At 37.9% G+C, this 22,387-nt stretch overlaps 2 protein-coding genes and 2 pseudogenes across 2 annotated transcripts; 2 read left to right on the plus strand and 2 right to left on the minus strand.

Annotated features, from left to right (window-relative positions):
• Positions 1-540: 540 nt before the first annotated feature.
• Positions 541-1,836, minus strand: LOC125222273 ((-)-isopiperitenone reductase-like). Its single transcript, XM_048124799.2, has 2 exons — positions 1,493-1,836; positions 541-1,424 (listed from the first exon to the last, which is right to left on the minus strand). Exons 1-2 carry the CDS (start codon positions 1,757-1,759, stop codon positions 756-758), a joined length of 936 nt encoding a protein of 311 aa, XP_047980756.1. The 5' UTR covers positions 1,760-1,836; the 3' UTR covers positions 541-755.
• Positions 1,837-4,163: 2,327 nt separating this feature from the next.
• LOC148932787 ((-)-isopiperitenone reductase pseudogene) lies at positions 4,164-7,820 on the plus strand (annotated as a pseudogene).
• Positions 7,821-18,066: 10,246 nt separating this feature from the next.
• LOC125198134 ((-)-isopiperitenone reductase-like) lies at positions 18,067-19,465 on the minus strand (annotated as a pseudogene).
• A 1,188-nt stretch (positions 19,466-20,653) lies between these two features.
• Positions 20,654-21,640, plus strand: LOC125198663 (uncharacterized). The gene has a single exon (XM_048096977.1). The coding sequence runs from the start codon at positions 20,654-20,656 to the stop codon at positions 21,638-21,640; it is 987 nt and encodes a 328-aa protein (XP_047952934.1).
• The last annotated feature ends 747 nt before the right edge of the window (positions 21,641-22,387 follow it).

Below are 22,387 nucleotides of genomic sequence, written 5' to 3' on the forward strand. Positions count from 1 at the left end.
TCAGTATTGTTAGTAAAAAATGAGATCGAACTCGTTAAAAAGAAAAATTATATTTATATAAAATAGATAAATACAAATTTTATTTGATGGCCAAAATGAATAAAAAGATAATTATTTTTATGAATGTAGCTAGTATATAAAAAAAAGATGTATTTCTTAATTTTTTTATTTATATTTCTTAAAATTTGTGGAGAGGTAAAGTGATGGGAGTATTTAGTTTGCAACGAGAGCGTAGTTCCTTCTGTGTGCTGTATGATCAATGATGGATTGGTGTCTATTGGGAAGAGAAAGCTGGTAAATAAGACACGTGCTTGGATCTAATACTAATACCACGATTATGTAGTAATTATAACAGAAATTATAACATTAATATAGTACTCCCTTCGTCCGCGAATAAGAGTCTCGGTTGGCTATTTTCATCCGTCCGCCATTAGGAGTCCCGGTTAGACATTTTATCTTGGGAGTATAAAAAATGACCTAACTTTTCCCTTAATTTAGAAGCTGCAATTAATTTTAATCCACTTTTATTGCAAATAATAATATAAATGAGTCCCACATTTTACTATCACACACTTAAATTATTACACTCAAATTTTTTTTAAAGCCCACACCTAACTCAACTGGGACTCCTATTCGCGGACGGAGGGAGTAATTCTTGAGCATATCATGCTACTTATTTTATAGGAAAAGGCATACGCAACCATAACTATAGTGGTGATTGCAAGAATTCCACACATACATACAATGACTATCCATCAAGTAGCAATACCATACAAATCCTTGTCAATAAAGTATCCACCCGTCGGCCCTCCACGAGGCAGCAGCGCCACCTTAACCACCCTCCCACCGGCCTCCTCGGCGCTAATGGCACCGAGACTGCTAGTAATATCCGTTCTCGCAAAGCCAGGACAGAGGCTGTTGATGACGAAATCAGCGTGCTTCTTAGCCAACACTTTTGTGTGCGCATTCAAAGCCGCTTTAGACACTTTATAGGCCGCACCATGACTCGGCCACTTGCTCTCCTCCAATCTCCCCTCTTTGAAGTCGCTGAGGAACTCTCGAACCACCGCATCCACGCCCTCTTCGGTCAGGCCCGCCTCGTTGCTCAGCATAGCTTTTGCACGCTCGTTCCTCAAGAGACGAAGGTGGCCTAAGATGGAGGAAACATTGACGATAGTCGGTGAATCAGATAGTTGGAGGAGAGGAATGAGGGCTTCTGTCACTCTCTTTACACCGTAGTAGTTTGTGTTTATGCACTTTTCTCCAGCCTCGTATGTCTGGATCATAGTTCCTTTCGCTTTCAGGTGCAGCGGCGTCTCAACCTCTGAGCTAGTAAAGACTGTAGCAGCATTTGCTTGTACTAGCTCTTGAAGAATAGAAACATCTCCCTCCAATTCTGCTCCTAGTATTCCTGCATTGTTCACCTTCACAACAATTGCTTTGATAAGTTAGCCTAATGGTGGGAAGTTGAAGATGAGATATGTATTGATACCAGAATGTCAAGCCTCCCATATTTTGTGGTAAGGAATTGGGCAGCAACAGCGATGCTTGCAGAGTCGGCAACATTGAGTTGAAGAAAATCGACATGATGAGAGAGGCCAGAGTGGTTAAGGGTTTCCACTGCTTCAAGGCCTCTCTTCTCATCCCTTGAAGTTAATATCACCTTAATTCCTTTGGAAGCTAACTGCTTACAGATCTCCAATCCGATTCCTTTGTTCCCACCTGTGACTAATGCATACCTCACACCTGCATCCGCCATTGATAGTGAGGTTAGTTAGTAATTCGATCTGATTAATATTGCTTTTGCTTTGTGGCTCTGATAAGATTTCCGAAACAAGAATACTTACTATATATGTAGCAAAAGGAAACGTGGGTGAGGCAATAATACAACACAATAGTCAAATTAAAGATAAGGGCAGCCTATTCATATCTTACAAAAAGTCATAATTTTAGACTGAACCTATATCTGTGTAATTATAGCCATGTGAATAATTCCTTCAGTAATGATAGCCATTTTTAGATTTCATCATCATATGTTGCTAAAGGAAGGTGGGTGAGGCAATAATGTGTATCTGAATACAACAGTCAAAAAGATAAGGCGAGCCCATGCTGTGAAACATGGTGATCTGATAAAGTACATGTGCATGAAACATGAAGAATGCAGTGATGAAAGCCGAAGCAATGAGGAATGTGTGTGTGAGCTGAGTCAGCATCTAGTCAGCTGAATGACTCAGCATCTAGTCAGCAATTAGATGAGATCGAGGAGTTAGTCATAGATTAGTCAAGCATAGAGCTTGTGGATCTTAGCAAAAAAAAAAAAAGTGTATAGCAGGTTTCGATATAAATAGCTAGCTTCCTGTATTCTGCAGTTTAATGAAGCTATTATCAATAAAGATCTTTTTCTTCTCCTTAATATTTGTAGTTGGATCGTATGAATCCTCTTTTAAGTTTTTCTACACATACATAGCTCACAAAAACACATAAGAACATCCATTAAAATCAGGCGAGTAAATTGGTTGAGGAGGTATCCTATAGGTTATACCAACGATAGATATTGCAAAAATTGTTGTAGTAACGTAAATAAAAATATAAAAATATTAATCATACTTTTATTATAGAGAAAAACAAAACTTTTAATTCTCAAATTTTGTTTATAATATAATTTGGGGCTCTTATTTTTTTAAAAATATGTCCCACGACTCTGAATTTTCAATCAATATTAACGGAAGAATTTTTGCACTTTTTTGGGACCAAAATATCATTTCAACCCCAAGGGTTATTTTTCTCTTAAAATTGTAGAAATGGAATCGAAATAGAAATACGGCTGTGTTTGGTATATGAAATTGGAGGTGTGGAATTAGAATTGGAGCCTTCAATTCCAAATCTAGTGTTTGATATCATAAAAATTTTTGGATTTAGAATTGAATTACAATTCCAAATCCTCCAATTCCACAATTTGAATTTCATATCAAAAGTAGTAGAATTCCAAATATTTTTATTAAATTACACACACAATGTATAATTCTTACACACATGCACACACACATTCACACACATACACACACAACACACTCACATTCAATTTTTTAAATTCAATTCCATATTAATTATTTCATTTTGCCAAACAAAGGATTTGGAACTGAATTCCAATTCAATTCCTTCCAATTCCAATTCAATTCCAATTCCGTATACCAAACGGACCCTACATCTCATTCCCCCCATTCTGTTCTATCATTTCAAATAAGGACCCTAGAGTATACAGATGTTTTTTAGAAAGTGGAATGGAGTGAAAGAATGGAGTTGAAACAAGCTTGGAGACATCTTCTACACTGCTGCTAAGACACCCGATCAGGTGTTGCAACCGGCTGCCCAATCGAAGCGCTATCCCATAAAGCATTGGAGATATAGTGGCAAATCGGCCGGTCAAACTACATTTCGATTCTATTTACAACACTAAATAGAGTAATTAAAATCTTTATACATAAAATGTCTAACATTTTAGGTGTCAAACTATATTATCCATGGATCAAGAGGTAGAAAGAAATGCAAGATATTATAAACATTGCATTGAGATTGAGCACAAACGGTTGATTACATTTTGCTGTGTTATTACAAAAAGAGGATTAAACGCAATAATACATACTATATCCTACAACTTATTTTGGTAAGTTGATTTGTAGCTTCGGTTTCGTACTTGATCATTGCTGATAATGAACTTTGTTTTCCTCTAACTTCTAACATAAACACACCATGCATCCAAACGTAGAAAAATCCAATAAAAGAAGCGATGAAATACAGAACCGGTTGTAAGCAATTCCTGCCGCCGTGGTTTTGGCTTCCAGTACAAGTACCACTGTAGCACATCGAAAAAGCACCCTCCGAATATAACAATTAGAAACATCGTATAGAATATTATTACAAAACTCCAACTATTGATCTCGAGTGATTTTCCGTTACTAGTGATCAACATTTTCGATGCTTCGAGACTCATTGTGACAGCAATCAGTGACACAAACGCAGAAGACCAGACAAAAAACGTGAAAAAACGGTTAATCATGGCCCATCCACTGACAATGAGGAAAATTGTGACGATGGATGAAAAGAATGCTAAGGTGTTAGCTGATATCAAAGTTTCAAAATCTTTGGGATGATTATATGCTAATATGGCATCACCAGCCTTATGTGCTGATGTGTCATCCTGCCACCTTCCACCTGGTGGGTTGACGGTCGTCTGGAATGCAACTGTTGCTATCAGCACTGCCACCGCCATCGTCGTTTTTGTCAATTTGGAAGGTACCATAAAACTGATCAATGATTCTCAGCTTCTAGTTGTGCCAGGAGGGCTCTCGTCTAAGATATCTAACGGTGTTTTACCCATAGAATTATGAGTTCTCTTCTCTATTTTCTTGTTTTCCACCAAATATTTTGTAGTCTGTGATTTTGATAAAATAATTAATACCATCATCAATTGTATAAGAAAACACGGTGTACAATGTGGGTATGCGTGCATACAATAAAATGATAGACATGGAAGAGATGTTACCTCAAGTTGATTGCACCTCACAGCCAAATGCAATATTGTCTCCCCATTCTCATCAGTTGCATACACAAACTCTCCCAATTTAATGCTGCAAGTTGACCGTGTTTCACGCATAAGTGCAGCACAGTCCCTCCGGTGCGCAGCCTCTCCATAGCAGGGAAAGGGCTCACTTGAAGAAAATATACTAATACCTCAACACGCCCTTTCATGGCTGCAACATGAAGCGGGTTCATATCATGACTGTCTCGCCAAAAGCAAGTCTCGGGGGCGCCTACTGGTAACAACTTTTGGCAGATCTCGACGTGCCCTTCTGCTGCTGCAATGTGTAGTGGTGACGATTTTTGGGAGTCTAATTGTAACAGCCCGCCCTTCTAGGGTACAATAAATGCGGCGACTGCTACCAAAACGGACTTAAAAGAATTTAACGTAGGCTAGGGTTTCAAAAGAGTTTTGACCAAAGTATTTAAAGGGACTATTAGAGCAATAAATCAACATCTTAACCTAGAAACTTTAATAAGTAAAAGAAAGGTACCATAAATTACGATAAAAAATCTCAAGAGTTTGACATAGTTTCCAAGAAATACCACAAGAAGTCTAAAGCCTCTAAACCGAAAGGAAAAGTGCAAAATATCCAGATAATGTTAAAGTGTTTCAAAGAAAATTGAGCGGAAAACGGCCAAGAGAAAGTGAAGCTATGTATGAAGACACAACTACGCTTGAAGTTCAAAACATCCATTTTAATTAGTTAACATGCTCAACACCCGCCACCGCTCGTCGTCGTTCAACCTGCACATAAGGAAAACACATGAAGGGCTGAGTATTTTGAAATACTCAGTGAACTCGTTGCCAAATCATTTTATAAGTTATGCCACCCTTACCATAGTGAACTCGAGTTTTAAGCAGTTATAAGAGAATATCACGAGTATCACAAAAATTATTTCCATAGACTGGCCAGTCAAGCTGATGCGTATTTTAGAGTACCTAATTCAGTGCACACAGGATATCAAGTTTAATTAATTAACTCTAATAATACTACGATACTGCAAGATTACAGCGTCGTAGTAGTATTTCAAGTGTCGATCCACAGGGAGGTAAAGATTGTTTACACTTAAGAACATATAAAAGCATACAATGATTTGATTTTTTTTTATTTCTGAAAGTTAATGACAAGTAAAACTACAAGTTAACAAACGAAAGAGACTATTCAAATGAGAAAATATGCCACTCGAAGTTACTCACTTGGCTTGTATTGTTCTACACCTTTATCAACGAAACATATGAAGGGATTAAAACATCAACCTAATCACATACACTGAACATGTACACAATGAGTAGTTCACAATTAGCTGAACACATAACCTATGAACCAATCTTCAATGTCTATAAACTCTTGCGGAAGCGCTAGAGAAATAAACATCTACTATAATCACCTACTTAATCCACTATCAAATTATCCTCTGAACAATTCTAATTCGATAGCATACCAACAATCAATCATTCCTAAACTACGTTAAAGAGACAATAGCAAAGGAAAGAACAACACTACATTATTAGCCAAAAACATAGTGTATAAACATTAAGCACATTGTTAGTAACAAACACATGAGTTCAAAGGTGTAGAAACATCCATACAAAGCCTAGATTACAACTTGGAGCAACATAGAGAGTTTAGCCTAAACACATGGTGGAATTTGCAACAAAATCCATAGGAAACATGCTCTCGTTGAGTGGAATTGGGATTTGGAGATGGATCGTCGGAATGTTGGCCGGAATTTCTTCCTTTTCTTCTTCCTCCTCTCTTTCTCTCTTTTCCTCTCCCTTTTCTCGTGTCTGAATATGTCTGAATATCTTCCAAAACCGCCCCGGAAACCAATTTGAAACCTAAAATTCGGCAGTTTTTGAGAAAAACACCCGACCGGGCAAAATGGTGCCAACCCGGGCGTTTTTGATGCCAACCCGGGCGTTTCCACTGTCCCCGGGCGTTTTTAATGCTGAAAACGCCCGACCCGGGCGTTTTTGCCGGTTTTGACTGCTTCGCGCAACCTTCGTCAAATGGTCATAACTTCTTCATCCGAGCTCCGATTGAGGCGTGCAATATACCCACGCGAAGCTATTTTAAAGACGAAGATAATGGTGGTAAGATAAAAGGATTTGGATACCATCTTCATAGGCAACGAACAGTTTCAATCAGACCCTACTCCACATGTACATCTATCAACTAATATATAGTAATCAAACCTTAATGATCAATTGATAGATGATTTAAATATACAAAATAGGAGAAAACTTGGAGTATAATTAGTATCATTTGATTCACATCAAATACCCCCAAACTTATTTACTTGCTCGCCCTCGAACAAGATCACTCAAAGCATTATATTTCAAAGTTCAATTCACAAAGGTTTTTCATCACAAAGAATCATGTAAGGACATGAATGACAAAATCTAAACCCTCAACATTTCCAATCAAAATCTCCCACTCTCATGAACCATCACTCATCGACCTAGAACTTCAAGTCAAGGTGCACTTCAAAATAAGTCCAAACATTGATCCTACAACTCAAACCGTCGTCATTGACTCATCAAGCATTACTTATCACATAGACTCGCGGATGTTTCAATACTTCAAGGAGTAGGACTGGAGGGAGGTGTTTCAATACTTCAAGAGGTGGTAGAAGCAATTGCTGCGGCTGTCTTTGCTAACTCGAAGGCTGAGACGTCGTTGCAGCAGCTGAAAGCAAGTGGAACTATGATCCAGACCTATGAGGCTGCAGAAGAGTGCATGCAGACAAACTTCTACAGTATAAAGAGAGTGACAGAAGCCTTCATCCCTCTTCTCCAATTATCTACTTCACCAACTATTGTCAATGCCTCCTCCATAAGTGGCCACCTTAACCACTTGCGGAACAAGCGCGCAAAAGCTGTGTTGAGCAACGAGGCGGGCCTGACAGAAGAGAGCATTGATGAGGTGGTGCAAGAATTCCTCATTGATTTCAAAGAGGGGAGATTGGAAGAGAATAAGTGGCTGAGTCATGGTGCAGCGTATAAAGTCTCTAAAGCGGCTTTGAATGCGTACACAAAAGTGTTGGCTAAGAAGCACACTGATTTTATCATTAACAGCCTTTGCCCTGGCTTTGCAAGAACGGATTTAACTGACAATCTCGGCGCCATCAGCGCCGAGGAGGCTGCTCAGAGGGTGGTTAAGGTGGCGCTGATGCCTTGTGGAGGGCCGTCGGGGGCCTTCTTTTATGACAAGGATGTGTATGATGTTGCTACTTGATGGATAGTGCTGTGTGGAAGACTTGGCATCACCATTAATGGTAAATGATGCAAATGCCTTTTCCTATAAAATAAGTATCATATGTTAAAATATTAATGTTATAATTTCTGTTTATAAGTGTGGGCAGATCGATGGACACTACATAATCGTGTTATTAGTATTAGGGGTGGGTCGATACGATATATCGTCTCGAAAACGTTGTATCGTGTATCGTATCGAGAATATCGATATGAAAGAATTTCATATCGTTATCGTATCGAAAGTTTCGATATATCGAATTTTCGATATAAAAAAATTTCATATCGTTATCGTATCGATATTTCGATATATCGTACCGAAATTCGATATATCGTTAAATATTGATATATATCGAAAATTTTGATATATATCGATATATATCGAAAATATCGATATATCGAAAATTTTCGATATATATCGTATTTTCAATATAAAACGATATATCGCGATATAAGAAAATTCATATCGTTATCGTATCGAAAACTTACGATACGTATCGAAAATTACGATATATCGAAAATTCGATAATTTTTCGATATTTTTCAATACGATACGAACGATATATCATTTTTTCGGTATTTTTCCCCAGCCCTAATTAGTATTACTAGTATTAACACCTGTGTTATGCTAGTGACCCAATAAATACTCCAACAAATGTTTATTATGTGATATTGGTGGATTGCGAGCAGCAAGAAACGACCTTATGAGATATTAATTCACATTAGTTCACATGAAGTCATAAACGACCTGCATTCAGAAAATTAGTTCACATGAAGTCATAAATGCAATCTCAGAATCACCCCATTTTTCACTGTAGTGATCGTCACAATCCGGGCAAATTCACCTCCACGAGATCAGCCAGCAATTAGAGGTATTAATTCACATTAGTTCACATGAAGTCTTAAATGTAGCCTTAATTCTTGGTAGAGCTATTTATAAATATTTCAAAACTTTTTGAGAATTGTTGCTGCTGCAATGCATTTGATTGAACCATATTTGTCCAATAGATTTTGCCTTTTCATTCAGCAATAGTTTTTGTTTCTGATTTATTTATGATTTTTATTTTATTTTGCATACATGTAGTGATAATTGATAATTAGTCAATTAATTAATTAATCTCAGCCCATAGATAACTGAAAGATAGGGGTTTTTGCAAGCGTGTCGTTTGCACGTGTCCCTACCTATCCAACAAGATTTATAAGTTATCACTTTCCAAAATACTACTCCCTTTGTCCCATAATAGATGTCATACTTTCCTTTTTAATTTGTCCCATAAAAGATATCACATTTCCTTTTTTGAACATAACCAACACTAGAACTAAACAACAAGCTAAAACCGGAAATCAAACAAGAGCTAAACTTAACGCGCATTAAATAAACAAACGCTTAGAGAAATTATACTTGAAATTAGCTTTTTAAACAAGAACTGCAACAATAGCTAAAAATGAGATTGGTGCAAAAGAACTCCAAAAGTTAAGAACAAGCAATTAGAGCAAATAAATACTACTACTAAATCACTACTACTTCAACCTATGATGAACAAAGAGCTTGGCAGCCTAGTTTAGAATCTCTCTTCTTTACCATCTCATTTACCTCTTCCTTTGGAGATGTTTTTAGAAGCAAAAAAAAACCAATATATTCCAATAATACACACGTGTCACAAAAATGAACGAACTAATAAAAAATAATGATATCCAAGTTTCTTAATTAAATTCCAGAATTGATTATTAATAATAATCAATATTAACTTTCACTGGGATTCCTTCCTACTGTAAGTGATTGATTTTCTTTACATGTAATTTAAGAAAATAATAATAATAATAATAATAATAATAATAATAATAATAATAGTATTAACTTTCTATCCTTCCTGCGGTAAGTGATTAACTTTTCCTCCTTCCTGCCATAAGTGATTGATTTTTTTATACGTAATTTAAGAAAATTATATTCCCTCCGTCCTTGAAATTTTTTCACATTTTTCCATTCTCGTCCGTGCTATAAAATTTGTCACATTTTACTTTTTACCATATTTGGTAGTGGACCCCACATTCTACTAACTCATTGTCACTCACATTTTATTGTAAAACTAATATTTAAAAGTAGGACTCACATTCTACTAACTTTTTCAACTCACTTTCTTTTACATTTCTTAAAATCCGTGTCAAGTCAAAATGTGACAAAATTTAAGGGACGGAGGGAGTATTTATTAAGTTTAGTGGAGGGAATAAAGTATTCCTCCGTCCCAATGAAGATGGTTCACTTTTTTTTTTTACTCATTTTTTATTTATGAAATAATTAAAAACCCAACAACTATTTCTTTCTCTCCTACTTTTTGCATGTCTCCTACTTTTAAACAATCAATGACCATTTATCTCTCTTACTTTATTTACATCTTCCTACTTTTAAACATCTAACAACTTTCTTTTTCCTTTCTTTAACACTTTAAATATAAATCAATCACTTGCAATTGGACATCGGAAATTCAATCACATACAGCAAGATGGAAGAAGTATAAAACAATGAAACTCAGTATTCATGAGTAAAAATCTTAGACACTCCATAAAATTAAAATGAAATTATGGAGGCGGAGCCAGCATGGGCCCAGCCCATCATGAAGCGAATTGAGCTAGACTGGGTTTCATTTTATAAATTCGGACTCAGCCTAAGTCAGGCCCATCATATATAATGGGCTAGACTTGGGCTGACTATACAAACCTGATCTGTACTGGGCTGGGTTAGCCCGGTCCAGTTAACAAATCTCCACTCATTCTCTATCATACGCAAGAATCGCTTTCACTGACCAATGTCTCTACTCCCTATAATATCATCGCAGATTCGTTTAATTGACTCCTTCATTTCATAAGAGCATCCGCAATGGTGCTTAGGCCAGCCATAGGCCAGCCATCTGCCACGTCAGCAACACTAAAAAAACCACCTGCCACGTCAGATTTAGGCCAGCCATAGGCCAGCCGCAATAAAAACAATTCAAAATATACTACATTTACGGAATTAAAATTACGATTAAAATACGGAATTAAATTTACGACACATATACGGGAAAATTCATTAATTGCATTTAAAAAAGTTACATAGATAAAAAAAAATTACATGCATAATAAAGAAAAAAAACTATCGCCGTGCAATCCTCTGTGCCCACAACTCTTCAATTATATCCTTTTGGAGTTGAATATGAGCATCCACTTGGCGCATGCTGGCAAATTCCTTGAGTCGGCCGGCTTCATCGAGGGGTACCCCTGTCGTACACTAGGGGTGGCCGTTCCATGGCTTGGACCAGCTTCATCGTCACTGACCAAACTAGTCAGTTGTACGCCTTCGTCTTCGACGATCATGTTATGCAGGATAATGCAGGCGTACATTATCTCGGAAACGCATCCGACATCCCACAAACGCGTTGGGCCCTTGATTGCCGCCCATCGAGACTGGAGCACACCAAATGCGCGCTCCACGTCCTTGCGCGCCGACTCCTGTCGTTGCGCAAAGTAGGCCTTCTTTTCATCACTTGTTTGTCGGATCGTCTTCACAAAGACCGGCCACCGAGGGTATATCCCATCCGCCAAGTAGTAGCCCATATCATGCCGGTTGCCGTTGGCCACGAATGAGACGGCTGGACCGACGCCCTGGCACTTCTCGTTGAAGAGGGGAGACGAGTTCAGGACGTTGAGGTCGTTGTTCGACCCGGCTACCCCAAAATACGCATGCCAGATCCACAGCCGGTAATCAGCTACAGCCTCGAGGATTATTGTGGGGTTCTTTGACTTGTAGCCGGTCGTGTAGGCCCCCTTCCAGGCAGTCGGACAGTTCTTCCACTCCCAATGCATACAGTCTATGCTGCCTAACATCCCGGGGAACCCATGCTTCTCCCCGTGCATCTGCATCAAATTCTGACAATCTTCGGGAGTAGGGCTTCGAAGGTACTGCTCACCGAAAATGCTGATCACGCCCCCACAGAACTCCTTCAGACATTTCAGGGCTGACGTCTCACCGATGTGGAGGTACTCATCCCACATGTCTGCCGCGCCTCCGTAGGCCAACTGCCTGATTGCCGCCGTGCACTTTTGGATAGGGGTGTGGCCGGGTCTGCCAGCCGCATCGTGCCTGAAGCGGAAACACATATATTGACGCTCCAATGCCCTAACGATGCGCATAAACAACTCCCTGCGCATTCTGAAACGCCGCCGGAACATGTTGGCGGGAAACCGCGGGTTCTCTGAAAAGTAGTCGTCGTACAGCCGCTGATGTGCAGCGGCGTGATCCCGATCAATCACTGCTCGGTGGTGGACAACTCGTGGAGGGCGAGGTATCGCCTGCTGTTCCACCATACGCATGTACCGCTCCATCCCGCGGTTCATGTAGGCCTCCATAGCCTCGTTCATCCTCCGTTCGTACTCCTCAGGATCCCCACCACTACCGCTACCGCTACCACCTGCGTGATCTATCGCTCGATGATGCTCTTGAACAGAAAGTTAGAGAGAGAGAAAACTCGTTAAAACAAGTGGTGCAAATGAAAATAAAACGAAAATCGCATTTATATATGATTTTAATAAAAAAAAAATCGAAAATCGGCGCTGGCCGATCGGGCCTCCACAATGGCGGCTAGCCGATCGGCCAGCGTTTCGGCCAGCGACGAGCGATCGGCGAGCCCACGCCGATCCGCTCGCCGATTTTGCGCTGGCCGACTGCAATGGTTCGGCTAGCCGATCGGCCAGCGCGACGAATCGGCTAGCCGGTCGCTAGCCGACCATTGCGGATGCTCTAAGGTAGTAAAAAACGACCTTCCTATTCATCACGTTTATATGATTTTACCATGATTGATGCCGATTATGCTTTCATTGTGTTGAATTCTTCCCTCATATATGATATTGTTTGACATATCGTAATCCATGAAGCGGGCCGATCCATAAATTAAGCTCTTTAAAAGTGTTTATTTGGAGTAAAATTTCGTGTCCAATGTAAACCATACAGAATTACTCCCTCGGTTCGCAAGTAGTAGTTTCATTTATTTTCAACACAAATTTTAATAAATATTAAAAAAGGTGGGTGAAAAATTAAGAGAATATGAGTCTCATTTAAATTTAAATGAAATGTGAATGAAATGTAAGGTCTATATACCATTTATAGTAAAAGTGAACCGAGAATCCTATTCATGAACGGAATAAAATGGAATAATGAAACTCCTATTCGCGAACAGAGGGCGTACCTTTTAGTTTACCCAACTAATTTATATATATGGTGACATTAATTTTTATGCATTTTATCTGTATTTCACCTCCCGCTAGGCTAACGAGTTGACTTGACATCATAAGAGGAGTAGAGTTGGTAGAGTTGCCTAGTACATAGTACTTATATTGTTTGTCCGATTAGTTAATGTCCTACTTTGTCACACACGTCACAAGACTAATATTTTTTGACATAGTTGCCTGCATTGTTCACCTACATAGTACTTATATTGCTTTCAAAATGAATATGAAGATATATGTTGTTTATTGTTAATGATACCAAAATGTCAAGCCTCCCATATTTTGTGGTGAGGAATTGGGCAGCAGCAGCGATGCTTGCAGAATCGACAACATTGAGTTGATGAAAAACCACATAATCAGAGAGGCCAGAGTCCTTGAGGGATTGCACTGCTTCAAGGCCTCTCTTCTCATCCCTTGAAGTTAATATCACTGTAATTCCTTTGGAAGCTAACTGCTTACAGACCTCGAATCCGATTCCTTTGTTCCCACCGGTAACTAATGCATACCTAGTTGCTGCCTCCGCCATTGATAGTGAAACTGTTTAGTTCGGTGATATTTTGTTTTTTGCTATGTGGATCTGATGAGATTTCATCAACATATATAGCAAAAGGAAATTGGTGAGGCATTTGCATAGCTGACTACATCCAAGAGATTAGGCATAGCTCACAAAGACTCATAAGTATGGTGGGGACCTATATTGTCTAGTGACCTATAATAATAGAGTAAACTATATCTTGTTATTAACATTGAACAGAGTCCCTGAAAAAAAAAATATTGGATTAAAAAAAATAGCAAAATATCATAAATTAAAAGCAGTACCAAAACATATTTAATTTAATAAAAAATGTTACTCCCTCAATGGATAAAAATATAGACATTTGGGATGACAAGAAAATTATTGATAATTGGTAAAGTAAGAGAAAGTTAGAAAAAAAGATTATATTATTTATAGACGCTACTGCCAAATGCCCCTACTATAAATCTACAATGGTGATGCTAAGTCATCCACACATATACGCAACGACTATCAATCAAGTTATTGCATACACATCATAAAAGTAGGCCCCCGATCGACTGTCATTCCACTGCATTCATACTTCCACAAATTAGCAAGTCATATATTGAAGTTATTGCATGTGTTGAACTTTGAATCACAACCATAATAACATTCGTTTCCAAACAAAATTCCCAAAAAGTCGAATCGCGAACGAATCACAACATGTTACTTATTGTGCTTAATACTTGTATACTTGTACTCCTATTTGATTTTCTTTCCTATATTTACATCACGATTTATCATTTAATAAACAATTTCTATGCTGATAATAGATTATTATAATAATTTAAAATTTTCAATCGATGTGATTAGCTAGGAAGCGAATGGAGGCTAACCAACTACTCTATCCTTAGTCATTAAATATACTAGTATCACCCACGCGTGTTACACGAAATATTTAATTTTCTCGTGGTAACTAAAATGAGAAACGATACAATTATATGCAATTTTAAAATAAATAAATACTCCTATCATAACATTTTGTTAGACAACTAAAAACAAAAAATTAAATAATTTTACAATAAAAATAATAAAAGCACATATGTTAATAAGATTATTTTTGGATTTATACTATTGAAGGAGCTATCATTATCCTAACAACATATATAGTTCATTACTAAAAGACTATCCATATGAAATAATTAACCTCAAAATTTATAATGTTCAAACTGTAAAAGTAAATAAATACTACTCCATGAAGTTGTTTCATATGAAATTTAACATGATAACAATAAATATAAATATATTGTTTCATGATAACAATAAATATAAATTTTGTTTCATATTTTGAAAAGCTTAAACTCACCGTAGTGTGAAGGTTTTGCATAATAATTTTGATAAATCATTGATAATTTAAGTTTTTATAATAAAGTTGTTTGAATTACATGTTAAACAAAATTTCATCTAGTTGTCATAAATTTAAAAGAATATCTTCCCTAAACTCTAAACTCTGAGGTCATTTAAAAAATTTTGTACTTTGAAATATAAAATAAACAATACTCATCTCAAATGTAAAAATAATATTTTACTCCATTTCGATTCTGCATCCAAAGTAAGGTGACAATCTGGTAGGTCGAACACACTGGAGCAGTTCCATGCATCCTACACGCAAATAAAAAAATTTAAAACATCTATTATATGTTCCATAATACACATAACTTTTACTAATGAAACTGGATGAATTTTTCTAAGAGAAAAACTATATATAAAGATTCTGAGCTTGAGAAATAAAACTCTAATTACCGCACGAAAGAATAAACATGCAACTAAACAATTTCATGTTGAAAAATATAAACTGCACAATTTGTAGGATCAACACAACAATCCCGTTTCCATTTCTCGATGGATTCATGATCCACGCGGCATCCTACTCCTTATGCCAACCGGGCCAGTCGTAATAGCCGCGATGCAAGTGCTGGCATGAAGGCCATCTTTCTGTGCTACCACTGCGTTCGAGTTCTTGACTTTACCACTGCGTTCGAGTTCTTAACTTTGTTGCGACAAGAATTTCAGCACCTGCACCAGCAAGACATTTTGCAATCATCCATCCAAACCATTATCAACCGCTATACCACTATTTATAGTAATTCAAGAGGTATAGAAACGACACCATGGCCATGTCCCATAATCCCATTACATTCATTTCTAACAATTAAACCCCTTAAATATTTGGATAACCGCATGAATTTAATCTATCAAATCGTGTACTACATTTAGGCCAATATTTGTAACTGTCCAACATTAAAAGAGTTAATCATGCTTTTACTCGTGAAACACTAAATGGGAATTTTTATTTCCTCTTCCTGCTATGCAATTATGATAATTTATTTCCTTAACATGAGTCAACATAATGCAAATACGATTATAAACTGACAAATTTTAAAAATATATAAAATTTAAATCAAAATGGCATTCTTGTAAATATCACCAAAACTTCCATTTTAGATAGATTATAGATTATATTGTCCTTTTTAATATCCATAATTAAATGTTCCTATTTACATTTTTATTATTTTTAATAAATTCAATATTTCACTAGTTTATTATACTTATATTTTACTATAAAACTATTATCACCCCTTCCATTAAAAATTACTTGGTGACATTGTTAGTAAAAAATGAAAACTCATTAAATAGAAAATTTATATTTATATAAAATAGATAAATACTAATTTTAGTTGATGGCCAAAAAGAATAAAAATATAATTATTTTTATGGGAATGTGATCAAATGAAAACTCTAAATATTGTACAAACTCAAAACTATGATCTGGACCACTGAAAAATGTCAACAGATCACAAAAAAGCATCAACAGGAAAATGTCAACTGAATTTCAACAGTAGTCAATGATTGATGTTGTGTTAATATTGTGTTGATATTGTGTTGATACTGTGTTGACATTAAAATCTTGAAATTTTATATTGTGTTGATATTATATTGAAACTGTGTTGAAGCTGTGTTGAGGAGTTTTGAGTTTGTACAATATATAAGTTTGCATTTTATCATATTTTTATGAATGTAGATAGTATATAAAAATAAGATGTACTGTATTATGTTTCTATTTATATTTCTTAAAATTTGTGGAGTGATGGGAGTATTTAATTTGCAACGAGATAGTAGTTCTTTTTTAAGGATATTTAAACCACAAATCAATTGTGCGTTTCATTGTTTTACCGTCCGTTTTTATTATTAGTTATTATTAATAACAAATTTTGAATTTAAGAAATCGATAATTGTGTTTTTGTTGTTCTAAGGCTTCTGTGTGCTGTATGATCAACGATGGTGTCTATTGGGAAGAGAAAGCTGGTAAATACTATAATACCACGATTATGTAGTAATTATACCAGAAATTATAACATTAATATAGTAATTCTTGAGCATAATCATGCTACTGATTTTATAGGAAAAGGCATATGCAACCATAACTATAGGGCTAAATTCTATAAATGGGGTGTTCTGCAAAAATCGTTCCACCAATAGGTAGGTTTTTTTTTAATTTCTAGAAATGGGTGTTGCGCATTCTAAGAATGCGTATTTGAAATACGCCGCATTCTTAGAATGCGCAACTAAGCTGAATCGGCAATCAACAGAAAAGTCAAAATTAAAACTACTCAAATACGCATTCTTAGAATGCGTATTTCAAATACGCATTCAAAGAATGCGTATCTCACTTGAATTAAACCGGGCTTTCCAGAACAGTGAAACCCAAAGATTGTTTTTTTTACTCTTTCCAATTCCACCATTAATTTCATGTATGAAGTGAACTAGCTTGTTCTATTTGCTATTCAAATCTCAATTAAAGAATCAATTCACATATACTAAAAACAAAGCTTCATCATCAACTAACAATGCACAATAAAGACAATTACAAACTTAATCTCACAATGCACACATTCTTGTTTCAATTCTTCCAAAAAAAAAAATCAATTACAAAAGATTGCACAAACCCTAAGCAAAGGGGAAACAAGGGGATAGAGGCAGAGGTACGTATACATACCGTGGGGGGAGGGGGAGAGAGCGGCGGCGGTGGCGGCAGGTCGACGGGAGCGGCGGCGGCGGCGGCAGGTCGACGGGAGGAGCGACGGCGGCGGCGAAGAAGCAGCAGAAGGTTGTGTCTGTTGTGAGTTCTGTTCTGGCCGGTTTGCCCAATTTAATTCACGTGAGATACGCATTCTTAGAATGCGTATTTGAAATACGCATTCTAAGAATGCGTATTTGAGTAGTTTTAATTTTGACTTTTCTGTTGACTGCCGATTCAGCTTAGTTGCGCATTCTAAGAATACGTATTTGAAATACGGATTCTAATGCGTATTTCAAATACGCATTCTTAGAATGCGCAACACCCATTTCCAGAAATAAAAAAAAAACCTACCTATTGGTGGAACGATTTTTGCAGAACACCCCATTTATAGAATTTAGCCTAACTATACTGGTGATTGCAAGAATTCCACATACATCCAATGACTATCCATCAAGTAGTAATACCATACAAATCCTTGTCAATAAAGTAGCCCCCCGTCGGCCCTCCACGGGGCAGCAGCGCCAACTTAACCACCCTCCCACCAGCCTCCTCCGCGCTGATGGCGCCGAGATTGCTAGTAATATCCGTTCTGGAAAAGCCAGGGCAGAGGCTGTTGATGACGAAATCAGCGTGCTTCTTAGCCAACACTTTCGTGTATCCATTCAAAGCCGCTTTAGACACTTTATAGGCGGCACGTGACTCGGCCACTTGCTCTCTTCCAATCTCCCCTCTTTGAAGTCTTTGAGGAATTCTCGCACCACCCCATCCACGCTCTCTTCAGTCAGGCCCGCCTCGTTGCTCAGCACAGCTTTTGCACGCTCGTTCCTCAAGAGACGAAGGTGGCCTAAGATGGAGGAGACATTGACGATAGTTGGTGAATCAGATAGTTGGAGGAGAGGAATGAGGGCTTCTGTCACTCTCTTTACACCGTAGAAGTTTGTTTGTATGCACTTTTCTCCAGCCTCATATGTCTGGATCATAGTTCCTTTTGCTTTAAGCTGCAGCGGCGTCTCAACCTCTGAGTTAGCAAAGACTGTAGCAGCATTTGGTTCTACTAGCTCTTGAAATATTGAAATATCTCCTTCCAGTTCTACTCCTAGTATGCCTGCATTGTTCAGCTGCACAAAAATTGCTTTCAAGATAAACATAATATGCATTCAAAAAATAAGTTTATCCATGAATTTCTAACATGGTGACTGTAGGACAAATTTAACTGATCCAAGAGTATATCTGGATTGAAATCGAAAAAAAATGACGCCCCAAAGAATAGCTGGCTTTAGATTTGGATCAATGGTCCAACCGATAAAAAAAGTCCAATCTCTCCAAGGTTAACCTTGAAGGTTTAAGGAATGCATGGTAGTTTTCACGGTGCCAAGAGAAAACTAAAACCATATAAGTAAAATCTCATTGGCTACTCCTCCTATATATCACCGGTTGATTTTAGGATAAAATTGCATGGATTTCTAACGGTTCTCTATCCATCAATCCACAAAATAAAGTTATATAAAATCTCGAGCAATGAACATTTGATTTTGTGGTGAGGAATTGGACAGCAGCCGCGATGCTTGCAGAGTCGACAACATTGAGTTGAAGAAAATCCACATGATGAGAGAGGCCAGAGTGGTTGAGGATTTGCAGTGCTTCAAGGCCTCTCTTTTCATCCCTTGAAGTTAAAATCACCTTAATTCCTTTGGAAGCTAACTGCTTACAGATCTCCAAACCGATTCCTTTGTTCCCACCGGTGACTAATGCATACCTGACACCTGCATCTGCCATTGATAGTGAATTAATTAGTTCGATGAGATTTGCTTTTGCTTTGTGGCTGTGATCAGATTTCAGAAGCCTACTTACTAGTATATATGTGGCAAAAGGAAAAGTGGGTGAGGCAATAGTACAACACAATAGTCAAATTAATGATAAGGCCAGCCTATTCATATCTTACAAAAACTCATAATTTTAGACGGAACATATTACCTATATCTGTCTGATAGGGACATATAGTAGCAGTACTATGAAATTGTAGCCATGTGTATAATTTCAACCCCAAAGGTTATTTAGAATTGGAATTGAAATAGAAATACATCTCATTCCCCCATTCTGTTCTATAATTTCAAATAAGGAGTATATAGATGTTTTTTTAGTTCACTCATTTCAAAAATTGGATGATTTTCTTTAATGTATGCAATGTTACATAGAAATAAAGAGAATTATAGGTGAGTAAGCTTTACAATTTATCTCTTTAGTTGTTGTTTAATCATGTCTTTCATTATTTTGGGCTCTTGATGAGGCAGTTCCTTGTAGAGTTGTGAATTGAGTTGGATTGGCTCACCCCAACACAGATCAATATGGTCGGCCCATCAAAAACTCAGTCCAACTCTAATAGTGGACACGGTCTATCGACTTGAAGTCATCAACCGTATTACAATGACTTGAAATTCATATTGAATTTGTGAAATTGACTTAGGATTCAAAGATATTGTTACACCATGACGTACGATGGAATTTTGACTACCAGACATCGTTTAAAGGGCGGAATAGTCGTTTTGTTCTTTTTCTGACTTTATTTTTAATCTCTATAATTTCATTTTAGTTACTTTTGAGTTTTTTGGATTTTCAAAATATTTATAAATAGTGAGTTTTTATAATATTATTATTACTGTTGGAAAGAAATCATAGCATTAATATGATTTATTCTAATTGATCATTCTCCGAAAACAGAATAGGATCTCCTTGATTGTATTACCATATGTAAATTGGTATTTTGCCTATAAAAGGCTGTAGACTCTGTAATTCAAAGTGAGCAATAATATTACAACAATTTACAACAATTGATTCCCCAAATTCAATTCTTCATAGCGTCAGAGCAGGAGAAATTCCGGCTCAGAAATCTTTCATCATAGCCCCTGTTTTTTCATATCCAATTCTCGGCCAACAAAACTAAAACCAAACACAGTATCAATCCCAACCCTTATACACAAAGATGTCAGACTCAGAGGAGGAGAAAACAACAACCGAACCAACATCAAGACTAAGAACGACCAGGAACGTTACCGTGGCGTTCAAATTGAGCGGGAGGAACTACCCATTGTGGTCACGACTGATGAAGGTCGCGATAGGGAGTAGAAGGGGATTCTCCCATATCACTGACGAACCGCCCGAACCAGATAGCAAGGGATACCACGAGTGGGAGGAGACTGTTCTCGTGGTTTTCTCATGGATCGTCGACAATATCGAAACCGATATTCTCGCTGATTTTGCCCATCACCAGACATCCAAAGCGCTGTGGGACAACTTACAGATCACCTTCGAGAGCAAGGCTGATCCGTACCTCATATATGACCTGGAAGACAAGGTAATCTCAATTAGACAAGGGGATATGGATCTCGAAACGTATTACCGTCGAATCCACGGTTTGTGGGTAAGTGTCGACGAAACCCAAAAATCGCCGGTGACGTGCTGTGATAAAGGAGTTAGGCAGTTCCGGCAATTTTCAAGTGAAAAGCGATTGATTAAATTTCTCACTGGATTGAATGGGGAATTCGACGGGATCCGGCGAGACATACTCAAACTGGAACCATACCCCTCAGTCGAAGAAGCCTATGTGTATGTGAAGAGGGAAGCGGCTCGACGGAAGATCATGCCACCGGCATCCTCTTCACTCACCGGAGACCCCTCTAGCGCGAGAAGCGCCGATGCATCATCGGGGGAGATAGGATACGGATTCGGAGCACAAAAAGACCGGCCGAATAACCGGAATGGACCGCGACCGCCACCTGCCGGAGGCGCCAGCCACCAAACCAGAACAAAACCAGACAAGAGTAAGCTATGGTGCTCCCACTGTGGGAAGAACAAACACACAAGGGAGAATTGCTTCCTACGGGTGGGATACCCGGAATGGTGGGACGAGAGGCAGAGGGCACGGGCTCAGGCGAAGTTCGCCGCCGCCAACATCGCAGAGACGGGATAGCGGCAAAACACCCAAATCGCACAACGAGAAGGTTCAATTGGCGACGGGAACAACACCGAAATTAACGCTGGTGGTGGCGGCAGTAACAGCAGCGGCGGAGGCGGTGAAGTCCCGGTCAGAAATTTTGTGGAGAGAGCCGGAGCAGGGGAGGCGACGAAATGGGGAGGCGGCGGTTTCTCAGGAGGTAACGGGTTTGGTTTAACACCAAAGCCTAATAATACTTTCAATTTTCAATTTACTCCTCCAAGTTTGGTTAAATTCCGTCAGAAACCCCATGTTAGATTTAAGCCCCCAGATTTATTGATATATGATAAATCACCTACAAAAGTTGATAATTCTAGTTTGGCCCCAAAAAATGATGTTATTGTTACCAAGAATCGTTTTGCACCCTTGATAAATTTTTCCGCTGCATTTAACGTGCAAAATGGTGATAGAATAAATAGGAAGGGTTGGATTTTTTATTGTGGGGCCACATATACTATGACTCCGGAGAGAGCTGATTTTATTGATTTTGGTGAAATTACTAAAACTTTTATTCGGATTGTGAATGGGGAACTAATTACAGTGGCCGGAACTGGAACTATAGAGATTTCTCCAAATCTTCGATTGTCAAATTGCTTATTTGTTCCGAGTTTATCTCAGAGATTGATGTCTGTGAGTCATGTGACTAGAGAGTTGAACTGTACACTCCTAATGCATCCGAGTTTTTGTATTTTACAGGATATTCAGACGAAGAAGATCGTTGGG

Source organism: Salvia hispanica, chromosome 2 (genome assembly GCF_029641045.1).
Source record: "Salvia hispanica isolate PSC_SH4W2 chromosome 2, Shi_PSC_v1, whole genome shotgun sequence".
Taxonomy (NCBI): domain Eukaryota; kingdom Viridiplantae; phylum Streptophyta; class Magnoliopsida; order Lamiales; family Lamiaceae; genus Salvia; species Salvia hispanica.